General features: G+C 32.4%; 1 protein-coding gene across 1 annotated transcript in view; it reads right to left on the bottom strand.

Annotated features, from left to right (window-relative positions):
• Positions 1-11,110, bottom strand: part of LOC132700625 (homeotic protein proboscipedia) — a 67,794-nt gene extending 56,684 nt beyond the window's left edge. Inside the window, exons 1-3 of the mRNA XM_060668060.1 lie at positions 10,901-11,110; positions 9,488-9,731; positions 5,487-5,673 (exon numbers count right to left, since the gene is read on the bottom strand). Of these exons, the coding sequence (XP_060524043.1) occupies positions 5,487-5,673; positions 9,488-9,731; positions 10,901-10,905 (436 nt within the window). The 5' untranslated portion in view covers positions 10,906-11,110. The remainder of the gene's footprint in view (positions 1-5,486; positions 5,674-9,487; positions 9,732-10,900) is intronic.
• Between the last annotated feature and the right edge of the window lie 6,463 nt (positions 11,111-17,573).

Genomic DNA, 17,573 nt, shown 5'->3' with positions numbered 1-17,573 from the left:
GGTTTTCCTTTCTGAATAATATAGATCTTATGACAATTATTTTAAAAATTCAATGAATATTCAAACTTCCAAATATCGATTTCGTTTTCAACTCAACAAGCTGAAAGGCGAACTCGAGCAGCCACCGCAGTGGCGGCACATTCGTAAAAAGTATTGTAAAAAGCTCTGAATGGGAGCCGTGAAAACGAATTAGTCGGAGGATGCGACTTAATAGAAGCTGTCATAAAGCTGGGCTAATGATACAAACGGTGGCGCAGCGGGGGGCAATATTATTCAATTAGCATCTTCCATAATGGGCTGTTGACGGTTAACGGTGTTGCTGAATTAATAATCTACAAATCCACAGGTCCATTTATATTGTTTTGTCGCCATTCTGCAATTTTGGAAAGCTCACAAAATTAATAGCTGCACTGAACAAACACTCGGGCTGGGATTATGCACTCGTTTTCTTTTATTCCGATACATGGTATTCGCAATTCAGGAAAACAGTACTTGTAGCCATTTTTGTTGTACTTTTACTGTTATCAAAGCCTAAATTTGATTTCTATGGTTATTATACACTTTATTTACAACCGACATATCTTGCAATTATTATTCTCCTAAACGACCTCGCCATTAAAAAAAAAAAACAATAATTAAAAACGTTGTCGTAATTTAATTATTATGCAAATTTCTTTCTTCGAGTTACACAATGCATAGCAATATATCCAGTAAATTTTAAGATAACCTGTCCCCATCAACTGTTTTCACCAAGTTGTTTCGCTCCTCTAAGTCTTTCTTATTAATTACTTCTATCATATTGTGCATTGTTTTCCTCTGCCCCTAATTTTTTTACGTTAATTATAACCTAAATAACCATTTAGTACGACGACTGTCCATCTTAGGCATTTTAAGAATGTGAGTTAAAAGCGATCTATTTTAAAGTTATTTTTTAATCCTTGAAAATTATTTTCTTAGGGGTTTGTGTCTAGAAAAATGTAGGACACTGTATGGGTACGATATCGTGTTTCCAAATATCTTAGTTTATCCATCCATTCTGTTCATACTTCTGTTCTTGCTCGCGGTAATTAAGAAATTCCAGAGAACAAGCCACGAGGCAAACCATGATACGAGAACTGTGTGCCTTGCGACTTAGAGGATCCACTCAGTCGCATCATTGGGATTATTTAATGGACTCTGGTAATTATATCAGAATATTTTTGATGATTTTCAGCAATATAGTAGCACCATTTTGCTTTTGGTCCGCACTATTCTGCATCAAATGCCTGTCCTGAAGGCCATAAAATTGCTGAAAATATCGATCACATCAGAATTTCATTTTTGATAAACCCAGCCCAAAACCCGTCAATTTTTTAATATCAAAACAAAGGCTGTTAAGTTTTTATTTTATACTCCACATAACACCATTGGTTTTAATATGACTGTAAGGTTGACATTTATTTATTATTATTATGTGTTAAATATTATTTAGAAATACAAAACTTATCGTGTTCACTTAACTGGATACAAATAGTATATTACATTGCATTATATTCGATTCAATTCAATTTAATTCAATTATGTAGACGAAATAAAGTGGTTTTAGCCATTTTTGGACGTCAATGTTTTATCCAACTTATTTGAAATACTAAGCTTTCAGATACTTGATAAAAAAACTAAAAATAATAGAAATAAATTAAAAAAAATAATCGCAACTAGTATTGGAAATGCAGGAACAGAATTCATGTTCTTTTAGAATATTCCAAATACTAACTGGTAAAGTCTGTTCATAGATGTAAGAAAGTGACCAACTGATACTTTGCTTAGAATTTAATTATTTGGGGTTTTGTTAGGAAAGATACTAAACAATATTTATTTATGTATGTATATATGTTTAAATCTCAAATAAAATTACAAAATATTTCTATTACCTACTTAAATTACTTAAAATTATTCACATAATATATCAGTATCACTATCGCTATCATCGCCTGTTCTAATTACTATTTGTTCTATATTATTTGCAATATGGATATACGATTGTTCTGCTTATTCTATATGTTTAACTGAATTTGCCCAACTTTGTGGAGGGATGTTAAAAAACTTCGGTTTCTATAAGTTTGAGGACATTGGAGTTAACACGGGGAAAACATTGTTACGACGAATGGCAGATTTCAGTTGGTGCCAAACATGTTCAATGGGATTAAATATACAGTGGTAAGGTGGAAGCCTTAAAACTGTATGCCCTGGATTTTTTGCATAATTATCACAGATGTATTCCTTTTGTAGGTTCAAGCTTTGTAGAACCTCAATTAATTGCTTTTTGGTACAGTCTTCGTGAAAATAAATGTTGTTATTATACACGTAGTTTTGGATTGTTGCTTTTGTGTTACATGAAAAAGAGGTTTTAGTCAACTGTCGTGTCCATTACATTACATTACGCTGTTAGGAGGAATGTTGGAACTAGTTTGTTTTTAAACCAACTTTCAAATAAATCAGCGGTGGTGTCTTAATGGTAATCCAGAGAAGAATCTTTAATATTTTTCGCAGACAGAGAAAGTCCATTTGGAATCCAACCATCTTTAGAGCCAGCATGCAAAATAGTTATTCTTTTACCTCTTTTTGATGGCGCGTTTGTTTTACACTTATCAGTTTAGTCAACCCAACCCAACCCTTTTCAGGGGTATCGAACCAGGTTTCATCCAAATAATTAGCCTTTGTTGTTCTCTGTAAATCCTAATTTCTTTTGTCAATTTTTTTTAAATGTAAAACTCATGAGTTGAATAAACTTCCATAAGATAGTTCTGCCACATTTAACACCGGTTTCATCTTTTTCAAGCCTCCTAATTAATGTAGTAGTATGTAGTAGTAGTAGTAATGTAGGCACGCTTTGTTCTTCGTATATCTGGTAAATTTTACGCCATATTATATCTTGATCACTTTCATCTACATTCGAGCAAATGTCAGCATCGCTTCGTTTTTTCCTCGCTGAAATGGGATTGTTAACAATTTTCCATACAGTTGATATTGGAATTTTCGTCTATGTGGCCGTGTCTTCTAAAGGTGCTTGCTTGCTGGCACTACGTTCAATGAGAGTCAAATAAACATTGTTTATAACTTCCTTAGTCTTAATAAAATAGTGTTTTCTACATTTGGGCGGGAGCATCTCCTGAGATCCACTAGACTCGCACATATTTTGCATAATTTGCACACGATTCAACACACGATGTATTACGCACGAAATAAGAATGATTACTGATAAACGTATACTAAGTAGTATACCAAACCAAAGCATATTAAACACAGGTAGGTATAAAAATTTTTTCTATTACGGGCCACAATTTTACCTGAATTTAAATTCCGAAACTTTAGGTTTGTTGCATTGTATGTTAATGACCTTTGACCCTTGAATAATCCCATTCAAAAGCAATTGGCCACTTTCTTATATCTATGAACAGACCATATCAATGCTACCGATTTTGAGTCAGCCGTGATAAGAAACATAAAGACAGATTGTCCATAAATATTTGAGCGTGTTTAGCTGCAAGAATATTTGATGAACAGCGTCCACCCTTTCGAATATATTTGCAATTGGAAGAAAAATAGTAGCCCTCTACAAATCGCGAGGTTGAGTTATGGCGGCCGTTTGTCGCTCGATCGAAACCACTGGAGAGATGCATCGGAAATTGGTTAGATAAATAGGCTATCGTTTGTCCAAACACCGAAGAATGTGTGCCAATAAATAAACCAATTGAGTCGGTTTTGCTAACAAATGGGCTAACTGTGCAACATCGCAAAATAAATGAATTTATAGAAGTTTATAAGCATAGGGCGCTTTAAGAATACTAAATTTTCGATATCATAGAAACAGAAGGATAGCATGAATTATATTAGGGAAATATTTGTAGCTAGAAAATAATTATTAGCTTGTGTTACATATCTTGAATCAAGTTTATTTAATACTTGAAAGCTTTTAAAAAAAATACTCTAGCAAATTGATTTTTTTGCTGTCGTATTCAATAAATGTTGAATGAAAAACACATGTGTCTTTAAAATAAAGTATCTAGAAATAAGCTCTTAAAATGTTCAAACAATTTGTTTAAGTTAGAAACTTTGGGAATCAAAATTATCTGATTAAATTAGTGAAAATAATGGTACTGAGCCAAATACGTCTTAGTGAAAGGTAGATGATAGGGCGTCAGTTCTCTACAGATGCAGCTCTGTGAGATATCGATATAAAGATGTAGTCGGGGGTTTTCATATTTTTTCGTATAACACCAGTTAAATGAGTTATTATACCACAACTTTCTTGTCGATATCCTTTCATTACTTTGCTTGTATTAAATAGAATTTTATTGTAAGTCAAATTGAGCTCCATTTGATTCAAGATTCTGTTTGGGAGAGCTAGCAATTAGAAAGTCACTGCAACCCAGAATCCATTGTGACTCTCGCTATAACTTCATAGCTTTATCTGGATTCGCGTTTCTCATTAGACTCCACAGCTTCCATAGTGAGTTCTTGGTGGAGCTTGTTGCGCCTGGTTTGCACTTTTCGATATGGTACTTGAGTATATGTGTTTATGTCAGGTATATTGACAAGAACTTAACACCATGATTCAATTAACGAGAAGCCCGGAATTTCATTCATTTTAACTTTTGTGAGGTTTACATTTAAAGACACGTTATTTGATCCATCTTTCCATAATATCCAAAGATGGTTCTCATTATACTCATCTTTGAGCTGCAGAGGTTGTTAAAAAAGTCGTTATGAAAATTCATTTTTAGTAAATTTTCATATTTTCTGTAAATCACATAGGAAAAATCTAAACTGAAACCGAGAATTTCAAAACATAATTAGTGGGCCTTGCTGATAAGTTAATAAAATATTGTAAATTATAGCCGCAATCAGTCAATTTTAAGTCGAAACTTTATTGCTGAAATTGAACAAATTTTAAGAAAATTTTATCAAGCTATATTTGTCTCAATAATATTATTTTGACTACCTTATGTTCGGATGTTCGACGCATTTATAACATGCCATACAAAACAAAGGCACATTTTGTAAATAGCTTTATTTCAAGAAACAAAACAACAAGTTTAAATAAGTTTCTTTAATCGATTTATAAATGCATACGATCGCTTCTTCCGTCAATAATTTCATAGAAAGCAATGAGTCAATCCGCGTTCTCAAACTTTCATAAAAATTGCTTTTCTTAATGCATATAGACAACACAAAAAGCGTTCGTGATGAACCTTTGCCCGACAGTTGTTGGGAATCATGCTGCAAGACATTAAAATGATATTGCTTGGTAACACGCGAACGATGGTAGGCGTTGACATATATGCACGCAGACTGTCGGTTCTTTCTAAGAACGTAAAGCCTTTTATTTGTTCCCCTTTGTATCTGTTTATTATAAATAAAGAATTGCATAAAATTTAGTGTTAGAGGTTTCTAACGCAAGTAAACATGAATGATATAGAAGATTTTCCTCTTATTGGGACAATTACCTTGTTGGCTATTTTTCCGGGTCGTTTTCTTTTCCTTCATCCACGGATACTCTGGAACGTTGACTCCAGGCGAACCCATGCCATGAGGTACGTCCATCGAAAATCCTCCCGGAGGTGTATGTTGGGGACTCATGGGAGGACCGTGGGGAGGCAATTCAGCCGACAGATGTGGTAGAGCGGTCATGAACTGAAAAAAGAGGTTTAATGCATTTTAACGCAGAAATAAAAGGCAAAAATTCTGTTATAAAATCGTAAAACCATACCCCAAATTTTTGGTCTTTAGTACAGCAAAATTATTGACTTCCTTATAAATTATTAATTATTCCCAATAATTCTGACAAATAATTTAGTTTTAAAAGTTTCTGTTTGTACTTTTGTTTATCTGAATAATAAATTTTGAGCAGTGACGCATCTCTCACCAATATAATACAAGATGTAATAATAATAATGATAATTGACTAATATCTTGCCTTGTACATAAGACCAACACTTTGTATTAACCAACACAAATTAAAAATTCATATATAGATTTATTTAATAAAAACAAAAAATCTTTAACTTATTTTAATTAGATAGCTATTTTATCTTAGATGTTATAAGCACGCATATTTATAAATTCATAATTACTGTTACTTCCCCGCTTATTTTATTTTTATGTCTTTTATTTCTATAATTGTGACAATTCCTGCCAAACTCGATTGCTTGCACATAATTTGCAACATAACATCATATCTAGACGCCATTAGTGTACCATTGCAAAAGGCCGACCATACTTGTACTTTAGGATATCTCATGAAAATGTTTTTATAGTAAAAAAATCAGATCTTCACTAAATAGTTCATCATTTTCTTCTGATCATGGTCCTAAAGTGATCCTACGATATTCTCAGTTCTCAGTGGATGAAAGTTCGAATGAACGAATAGCCACTGGGGTTATTATTATCTTTTGACTCTTGGTACAAAAGCTGATAAAAATAGTTCAAATGGTTTAGAAATTCTTTCTCTATAATTTTTACGATGTATTGTATTGAATAATCCAGTTTCATTGAGCTCCGTAACTTCTTGTAAAGGTATAGGGATAAAGAAACATTCCATTTGTAAATTAAAAACCAGTAATTTTCCTTTGAATTTTCACGCAGACTGAACGGGACTGCGACTTCATTTTTTTAAAGTAATATTTATTACTGGTTGTTTATTCAGTTCAAACAAAAAGACCATCTATTCAGGAGAATAGTGAAATTATGTTGGCAATTAGCTAAAAAAATAAGCGAAGAATCGAAGCTTTGTCGACAAATTTTGCTAATAAAAAGAATAGCATGACGGTCAGACTAATGATTATTTGGTCCCAGACAGACCTTGAGACATCCTCAATAAAAACGACTTAGAGGTCATGCAGTATTGTAGTCAGTGTTTGCCAAAGTGTTTCAATCTTGAACGTATTTTTTTTTGCAATATACGCTTACTAATAAGTCTTAGATGGAAAACGTCTGATTTGAGGCATTTAATGCAAAATACGAAAACTCTAAATAATATCTCAATATGTTTTTCAAAATCGCTTTTTAATAAATATTTATTTAAAACACTGATTATTTACAATGGCGGCGTAGCAGTTTGTTGATGGGTATACCAAATATCAAAGTGATTTTTTAAATCAATTTATTTTTAACTTAGCATAACTAAAAAAAAACAAACAAGCCCATAAATTTGCATGTAGGTTTAAATAATTATGCTTTGATTTGAATTACTGAAGACTCATTAAATCAGATCATGGGCTTCGCTGGACGGAATCGAGAGTGTTATTGTTAAACGACTGGCTTCAGACTAGCAGAGAGTTGTTTATTAGTTCACAGATACAATTCGATTCAATCTTCCGATAAGACAAAATATGAATTGGTTGGACGTCAAATACTTGCTTTCATTTTTTATGGTTCATAGCAGACATTTTGTGGATGGGAATATAAATTTTGCCCATTAACGCTGCGGTTCCAAGTTTTTGAAAAAATCGATAACTAATATTCTATATTAAAAATTGAAGATATTTAAAAAATAGGCTCTGGGTCTGCATTTTAGCAAGCAAGGAGCAAAAAACAAATTAAGTAATAACTTCAAAATTAAAAATTATATACAGAAAATTTGGACGCCAATTCCTTTTTCACGCGGTATTTGTTACAATATCTGCTTTACTTTAACTTTGTTTCAAAACAAAAAAAAAACTTAAATTTAATCTGGCAAATCCAAATAGAATTAATAGACATTTTGCTCATTATTGTGGAAATGTTTTAGTTAAGTCTAATGATCAAACAATGCCCATTTATTGGCCTCTACTATATAGACAGCTGTATTGAACAAAACTACTTTTCTCAAAGCTGGAAGACTGAAATCAGAAATCCTTTACTCAAACACCAACAACCCCGAACGATTTGCGCATTATAGTCATCCTGCCAGAAATTTCGAAAACTCTGGAAAAAATCTTACACTCTAAAGTATACTTACATTTTATTAACAACAAAATTATTCAGGTTGTGCAGAACGGGTTTCGTAAAGGATTTAGCTCATCTTCAGCCCTTGTATTGGTTACTGATTATACTATTGAGGCACATTATTATTCAAACTTAGGTGTTATGGGTTTGAGTATGGGATCATTAAATCTTGTCAGATTTTATTTTTGTAAAAGGTTGTGGTGGATGGTGTTTTTTCAGAGATCAGGATTGTGCTTTCTGGGGTGCCCTAAGACTCTATACTTCTATACTTCTATATACACTTCTATGCAGAGGTTCTTAAACGTACTACCTCAGGCAAGGTGAAAGTTTTTGCACTAAAACTGAATGCCTCCATTTAACAAAAAGAGAAATAGAGATTTTTTAATGTCAAATTTGATTATTCAGTATTTACAGCCACAATTTAACATTTAGTGAAATGGTACACAACCTTGGTGTCCTGCTTGACTCCAATTTACCCTTACACAAAGGGTACAAATCTCACTTAAGTTACTTAAGTCTCATTAAGTTACTCTAGTCGTCATTTTCTAAAAACCAAAATGAAAGTTACATTGTGCGAGGTACTAGTGCTCCCTTTCTCTGTCTTGGGTTGTCGGAGCAATATCGCATTCAAAATGTTCAGAATAGTTGCTGTCGTTTGATATTTAACCTAAGAGGATCGGATCATATAACGCTTAAACTTCAGTGGTTGAACATATTTAATCGAAGGACTAATCATTTGCGTTGTTTTGTACATGGTTTAGCAAAAAGTTCTTTTCTTTAGAAAGTCTTAAATTCTAGCTGAGCTCTAATATGCATAGCGGAGGTATAAGAAATAAATTGAAATATTTAATACCGAACCACAGAACAGCTGCATGCAAAAAAGGTTTACTTATATTAGCATTAAACTTTATAATTATTTTCCATATTTCATGAAAGCCCTTTTTAAGATTTATTTAATTAACAAGCAGGTAGAGACTTGTGGCTTATTGCATGGGTAGTACTAACTCACTAATTCAACTTTCTTTGTTCTATTTATCTATTGGTTTCTGTTCCTACGCATAAATTTGTTGTTATAGTTATTGCATTGGGGACAGTAGATAATGATGTGCTTATTTTCTTTTCAGCACACAAATTATCTTCATTGGGGTATTTATAAGCGCAATCTACATAAACTAGGTTTTAGTTTGGTCTACCAGAGTTGGGTTGAATACAATATTGCAATATATTACATACAATAATACAATATACAAAATATCCGGTAAATAAAAATGTTTAAATGCAAGAGAATAAAATTGGTATCAAACAACTCGTTAGTTTCTAGATTCTAGATTATCGGACATTTTGTTCTGATTGTACATTAATGTATTTTTTTTCGAACAAGTTTTCAAAATAATTGAAAAAGGAACTCGTTAAGAGCAGTTTCAACGAACCTAGAGGAACCGCTGTATTGAACTCCTATTCATTCAGGTCTTTTTTGTAAGCAAATTTTGAAACAAAAATAAAAAGAATAATTAGACTTCACCTCTGCCATTGACGGCTGACTGTTGATAAACCCTGTTTCACCACATCCTTCTAAGGGATGGTGAGTAGGTGCCCCTGGTGCCCCAGTTCCCGGCGTCCCTGCGGGAATCCAATAGGGGCCGCCCCCCGCTGCGCCTGCAGCGGCGACGGCCCCTTCAGGAGTGTTGGACCGCGTCTTAACTGCTACGAAATCGACGTCGTCTTCAAGCTGGCCCGTCGGCATCCGTATGCCGTGATGCTTGATTCTGAAACCAAAAAAACCCAGTTGTTTGTTTCTCTAACCCCCACGTTTTGAAGCGGCCAGTTTCAGAGTACTTCGATTCGATATAGAATACGCAGTAATTGGATATCGGAGAAAAAGTTACACAGTTAATCTGGTGACCACCTTTTAAATTAGCTACCTGTCGAATTTTGTAACTTAATTCAGTAACCAGATACGTTAACCGTTGAAATCCTATATTGGAACGTCAATTTTACAAGGATATCACATAAATTTTGAATTGTTTGTTACGAAAAATAGTAAAAAAGTTTTCAACAATATTCTTGAACCTAATTTATTCTGCTTGACTAAAGAGCATCTTCAATTTTTGTGGGAATATAAACTGCTAAAATTGGTTCCAAGATTTATAATTTATGTTGTTGTTTGTAAGGAAGAAATCTGAAGGGTTTGGTTCGGTAGGTAGGTAGATTTGTTTATTACCCTTCACATAATACGTTGCTAAGATTGGTCTTTAACAATAATGGAAATGGAAGAGATTGCGAAAGCATAAGATCAAGGATGATAACTTAATGACTTGTAATTTAATTAACCAGTATGTCAGTACCGGGCCTCATAATGTAAGTAAAACTATAATTTTCAATATGGGATGGGATCAAATGATAAAGCGTCATTAAAAATATAAGGATCCAAGCAGCATGTGTTTTTCTTTGACTTACACATGTGTGTTAAATACCACAATTACTCCACAACTAATCTATTGGTTTGATTTTTTGAATCAGCACAAGGTCAAAAAGTCATATTAGGTGTGGTGTAATTGTAATCAACTAAGTATTTAATTTCGCATCCACCCCAGATTTCACTTAGACTGATGGGTTAGTTTTTTTGCGATAGATTTTCATCAACTGGCCTGAGTTGCTGTTATTATTTCTTTGTAATTAACAACTAAGGTCATTTAGGATAAATGAATATATATGTATATTTATTGCAGTTAGGCGGTAACTTAACAAAATTAATTGTTGCTACTATTTACTACTGGTTTTTGGTGTCTCTATTTTCTTTTCTTCCTTATTGCGGTAACTTTTTCTTGTGCGATAAATGAAAAATCTATTTTTAACTGTGTCAGAGCATGCGTCAAATTGTTGAAACATATACAACAAATTTTTATTTCATCTATTCAATATTATCACAATTTACCTCATCGACCACCGGCGGTCCTGAGACGACACCCACCGTCCATGCACGTCACCATCACTAAATCAAGTCACAAATCCTTACAAATTCAAATCCCAAAATCCCACCGAACGAAACACGCGCGTAACCGTCCTTTGCAGCGCTCAAAACGTGCAAGCGTATCGTCCTTCAGACGGCGCGGATGATGCAGTACGCGCCGCAATCCTGCAAAACTTCCCGCGAAAATCCTGCTACGATCGGTCGACGAGACGAGAAATAGAAAACGATTGTTACGTGTGCGTCCGTAGTTACTGTTAGTGACGCTTGTTTTTGTTTCTTTCTCAATGAGGAGGATGATGGCCGGTCACGTGGCACAACCGTCCGCCAATAGGGGTCCGGAACTGTGCCGGAGTGGGAGGAGTTGCGGGTCCGGGAGGCGGGTGTACGCCTGGCGTGTCGACCTCGGGCTGCAATTACCAGGTAAAATTATATAAAAAAATTCCGATTTCACATGAACACGTCTTTCTCCCTCGAATAAAATTACTATTCTCGATGTACCTTTGATATTCTTATTACTTTAAACACGGACGGGTTTCACTCACGCAAGCCTATTTTCCACGAGTGCTTTTTAACTTTATACAAATTATATACAGAGTGATCCTCTGGCTACGTACGCCGCCCGTTGGAACATGAACATTTTTTCTGGGCTCGGAATTGTGTTGTTGCAAATCGCCTTTGGAAGTCGTCGGCATGCGCGGCTTCTCTGAGCGCCGGTAACACGGAGGTACCCAGGTAAATGAGGTGTTTTAATATTTTTTTAGAGAACTGGAAATTTTTAAGATCAATTATCCACCGCAAATTAAATTTAGAAATTAGTTAACTTTTTTGTCTCATTGTTTGTATGTTGTTACTGTAATGAAACATCAACTACTAAGGAGGATAAATTTCAAAAAGAAAACGCCCAAATCCATGAAAATGACAATAAAAATAACAGATACGTGTATGTTTTAGAACTGTATTGGTTTTCTGATATATCCAATAACCAATTTTTTATTTAGTTATTTTCTGTTCTGCGCTGTACAGTTCGGGCTTTTTCTTGCATGTTTTAAATCCAATCCAAATATAATACAATAAGTTTTATTAATAATTAATAATTAATAATTTATATATATATATATATATATATATATATATATATATATATATATATATATATATATATATATATATATATATATATGTATATTCTTTCTTTTTTTTTCAATTTCTCTTGGGTATTCGGTCTCTCGAAAACAATTAATGTGATTCTTCTAAATATTTATTAACGTTTCGATCGTAATTTCGATCTTTTTCAAAATATTCTATTTTGTATAGGTGACATATATAACAATTAATGACTTTAGACGTTGTGTTAATATATAAAAAATAAAAATAATTTGTCAGTGAATATTTTATACGGATTGGAATGGCACGCAAAACAGGTACGGATGTTTTTTTATTATTTTTTATTTTATTGGATAATTTAATGTTGTTAGTTTAAAATTGAATGATATATTTTGTTAAGGTTTTTAGAATCGGTTTTGTAATTAATTGAATTTTTGTTTTTTTGGATTTCTATACTTTCATAAAGTTCTCTTTTTTTGGTGTTAGGTTCTGTTAGTAGGACTTTAACTTTTTGAAAATTAAATGTCTGTTTGGTGTTTTCGCAATGGGTATGAAGAGCTGCTTTGTTTTTTTTGTCATACTTATGTCCGTTGATTCTATTTTTTAAATATTGGCTTGTTTGTCCTATATATATATATATATATATATATATATATATATATATATATATATATATATATATTGTCGCAATTAGAGCATGGAATTTTATATACTATATTGCTTCTGTGAAGAGATATGTTTTTGTAAATTATAACTTTATATATATACATATATATATATATATATATATATATATATATATATATTATATATATATATATATATATATATATATATATATATATATATATATATATATGTATATATGTATATATATATATATATATATATATATATATATATATATATATATATATATATATATATATATATATATATATATATATATATATTCTCACGTATTGATTCACGGATGGAAAAATGTGATGACACTATACTCCGGGATATCATCCGTTCTCACTTGGCATCTTCAATGCTCGCGCTCCGAAAACACTTCGAACACTGTGTTTGTTTGCAGGATTCCAGTCGGATGCAGGATTCCAGTTCAACGAGCGAACGGATGATATCCCGGAGTATAGTGTCATCATATATATATATATATATATATATATATATATATATATATATATATATATATATATATATATATATATATATATATATATATATATATATATATATATATATATATATATATATATATATATATATATATATATATAAGTGAAATAGAAACGCATCTCGGAAGTTTACTAGGTAGCTAAATCAAAATCTTTTACGTGAAAATTACCACTTAATATAGGTCACACAAAATATTATTTTCGAAAAGTGATACATAGACATAAATATAATTTGACACAAAATTATAGCCCTACGACATTGAGTAATCATTCTTGTGAATATTGTGAATTCTTGACCTACGTCTTTTTTTAGTTCATACCACTCCTACCGATGTTTTAATTTCACGTTATTTCATATTGTTCCCTCCATTTTACGATTTTACTGGAATCATATATAAAGGCATTATAAGTTAACCTTTCAAATAAGTAGTAAATTAAAAGCGAATTTTTCCAAAAGCAAATGAAATTCTTATACCAATAAAGTAATTATTTTTAAAAATTTTAATGACAAAGTAAACAATATTTTAGCGTCTGCGTCGGTATTTGCTGTTTAAAATATGATTAGGTAGTTAAATCTGCTAATGTTATGTGAAACACTTCTACATTTATTGGTAGCCATGTTATAAGTACAGAATAAAAATATTTGAGAACTTCTAAATTTAACCTAACTTACTTAAGCAAAGTATAAAACGATTTATTCTATATCATAATACTTGCCTTTCAATTATAATTTCAATAATCTTGTCTTGTTTTGAGCACAGTTTCCTACTTGATATTTATTATTAAAAAAAAGGAAACAAATACACACATTCTATCTCCATTTGATGTGCTAAACATCTTGATCCAAACTTGAAATTTTGATAGACGATGGATTATGGATTAGTGGTATGTTAATATTCTATTGTTGTCTCTGACCTGGCTTATATTTACACACAGGAGATGTCTAAATCTACTCTACAAAATACTTTACTGTATAAATCTGCCTCTACATAGTCCAGAATTTCAGATTTTACACTAATCACACTACTGTTTTCTGAGACTAAGATAAAACCCCAAATGCGGTTGGAATCCAAATTTTGGCATAGACTGCTTTCATTCATACTCACCTATTGCAGCAAAACTCTCAAAACTTGCTTGCGACTTGCCTCTAGAGTTCAGCATAGATGGAAAACTATTGTGCGTGAGTGAGTGATTGAATACAAAGAATAACTTTTATATTGCAAGAAAATTTTGAAAATCTCATTGTCTGAGTATACAGTTTCAGTATAAATATAGTTGAACTTGGGTTGGCAACACTTTAGATAAGACAATATTTACTCTCTAAGATTAATTTTTTATTAAATATTCTCTACTGATATGCAGAAAAGAAAAAAAAAACAAAAAATTTTATCATTTCAGGACTAAACATGACGTAAACCCTTACCCTCAAAAAATAGCAAGGAAAAATTGCAAATTTAATAAAAAAATAACTAATTAAAATTGAAATATTTGTGAAACCAAAAATTATAATATTGATTAAGGTGATAGGGTTTGATAATATCTTCCAAATATAGAGGCAACGTCCAAATGAAAGAGTTCGATATAAATATATTACAATTATTTTTAAACCTGGTAGAACAAAATCGATTTTCAAAAACATGACTGCTTTTATTACGATTAATTTTTGTCTTTTATCGTTCCAATATTTCAAGTTTATTACAATTCATATAATAATACTGAATAACGTGATCAATTGAAACAAAAAAAAAACACAATTTCCTAAAAGTATTTAAATGTACATATCAAGAATTAAAACAGTAAATTCATTGAAAACATTTTAGAATCGAAATGCACATCAGCGATTGAAAGTTCTTATTTTTTAACCATGCTTGTAGATCCGCATTTGTTAATTCTGTCATAGCGTTAAAGTTCTAATCGCCAAATGCTATTGTAAGCCTACTTAAATCTAAAGAGGTTGTGCAACTGTTGGTTAAATTCTCAGCATTTGCCTAATCATAAATATCTGATGCTATGGTTGACCTGTATCTTCTAAAACCTAATTCATAACCAACCAACAGAGGTGTTAGTGTTAGTTGTTAGTGAGGGACATAAACACCGTCTCGGATGACTGATTCCCAAATTGGTGACAGGTAGAGACCTGAGTGGCGGTTAAGATTGTTAGGTTGTTTATAGATTTCTATAGACTCTCTTATTTTTCGTTGGTAGAAGAACTGATTACATGCAAGAATTTTAGTTTTGTCTAATAAAATTTTATGTCCGGTTTCACGAGTGTATTCGGCAACAGCTGATGAGTTTATTTGTCTTAGTCGTAAGGCTCTTTCGTGTTCTTTGAGCCTAGTTCATATTTTTCGTCCGGTCTCTCCAATGTATTTTTTGCCGCTCTGCATGGAATGCTGTAAACTGGCATCTCAAATGAACTTTTGTTTTTGACAGACCGAAGATGTTGAGAGATTTTTGGACAATGGTTAAATCTGGCTTTGATGTTATACTTCTTTAGAACTTTTGATATGATGTTTTGAATGTAAGGAAGGACCACAGTGGCAAATGTAGGATTTCTTTCGGCCTCGTTGCTATTGGAAGTTTGTGGTGAAGTGTATTTTTGAAGGAACGCTTAATATCTTTAATTTGAAAATTATTAGACAGAAGAGCAGAGGAATCCAGAGTACCGTTGTCATATTTTTTAAAGATTTCCGCATTATCACATACTAATGCGTGTGAATAGCCGAGGAGCTGTGTCGTATTTTCTGATATCAATATTATAAGCAATATAAGCAGGTAGTTCCGAGAGTAATTACAATTTAAAATAAAACAATTCGAATCAGCCTGCCATGTTGCTCGTTTTGCTAGGTTTCACTCACTGGATTTTAAAACTCCCAATGTACATTTTTATTGCATAAGGAGTGTTAAAATAACGAATTCAGACTTGCACAGCGTCTGCTGACTTCGCGCACCTTTACCTATCAATCTCGGTCCAACAAATCAAAAAGTCATAATAATTTGCCATCCTATTCAATAATTAAGAAGCCGATTGTTAACAAATAACCAGTAGCACCGCTTCGAAATCATTTTGACACTGACGCAGCGAAATCCTTTCTTCGAAAACCCAAGGCACTTGTTAATCGTTAGGGGTACTGCCTGTTAAATGCATTCAAGAACTATGCGCGGCTGTACTGAACGTGTTCACATTTGCGGTTCTATAGGACGTACCCATCATGGCTGGTGGGCTGTCTTGTGTTATTGTCAATTTGGAGTCGTCGAATTTCGGTGATTAATTGTTTCTTCATTCGCCCGAATGGTCTGCGTGTCTTATTTTACTATTTTTTCAGTTACAAAGAACTTTACATAGCCGAAAAAGGCACATGGGATTCGGAAAATTAATGAATGAAAACATGTGGTAATGACCTCCCGGGCCCACTAAATTGTTTGAATATGAAGCATTTTTCATTGCGTTCTAGCTTCTGTTAGAATTTGAGTGATTTGGACGGAAATGAACAATAAATCATTAACGCGATTGTTAATCTGGTACCCCGTATAATTTCCACGAAAACATAGAGAGCGTAACTAAATTTATTAGAGAGATTGAACGTCTAAAGACCCAAAATTGTACATAAATTTAAGTTTATTTAATTTGATACATCTCATACTCCAAATGTAACTTTACACAAAAATTTTGAAAAAAAAAAAACAAATCTACAACATGATTGAGGTTTAAGTAATAATAATAATTATAATAATTTAGTTCGTGTACATTTAATTTTAAAGAAGACAATTGAATTATTACAATACTTTTACCGAAAAGAAAATTTTTTACTCTTCTTCTGAATACGAACTGGAGGCAACGCGAGCAACACAAGGGCAATTCATTCAAAAGTCTGACCTTGGCACCTGTTCTCTATGGGGGTGTCATATATGGTGTATGCTGTTAATAATCATCGCCTTTGAATCCATTGAATTGACACTATGACCCCAAACTAAAATTCCATAAAATGTATTCGAGCTCAATCTTAACACCAAATAGGACTTGGAGACTAAACCCAAATAAGAGACAGGCTGTTTAACCTAGTTTTCAGCAATAATCTTGATTAGTTACGATAGTATTGATCAGTTGATGGACAATATATATCGGCACAAACATGCGGGATGGTCTTATGGCTCAATGAATTTTGCTTTAAGGTTCTTTTTAATTTAATTTTATGATGCCTAAGCCAACCTTACCTAACAAAATAACATTTGGCAACATCAATCTCGGTAATAGGCATTCGGAATGTATATGTGTATAAAGATATATTTCTAGCTACGTTCTGAATTTATTATAACAGCAAATTTATGAATAAATGTAGAAAAACACTGGA

Source organism: Cylas formicarius, unplaced genomic scaffold (assembly GCF_029955315.1).
Source record: "Cylas formicarius isolate icCylForm1 unplaced genomic scaffold, icCylForm1.1 PGA_scaffold_4__25_contigs__length_36172078, whole genome shotgun sequence".
Lineage (NCBI taxonomy): Eukaryota > Metazoa > Arthropoda > Insecta > Coleoptera > Brentidae > Cylas > Cylas formicarius.
The sequence above is the reverse complement of the archived record's forward strand: the minus strand, read 5'-3'. Positions and strand labels throughout refer to the sequence as shown.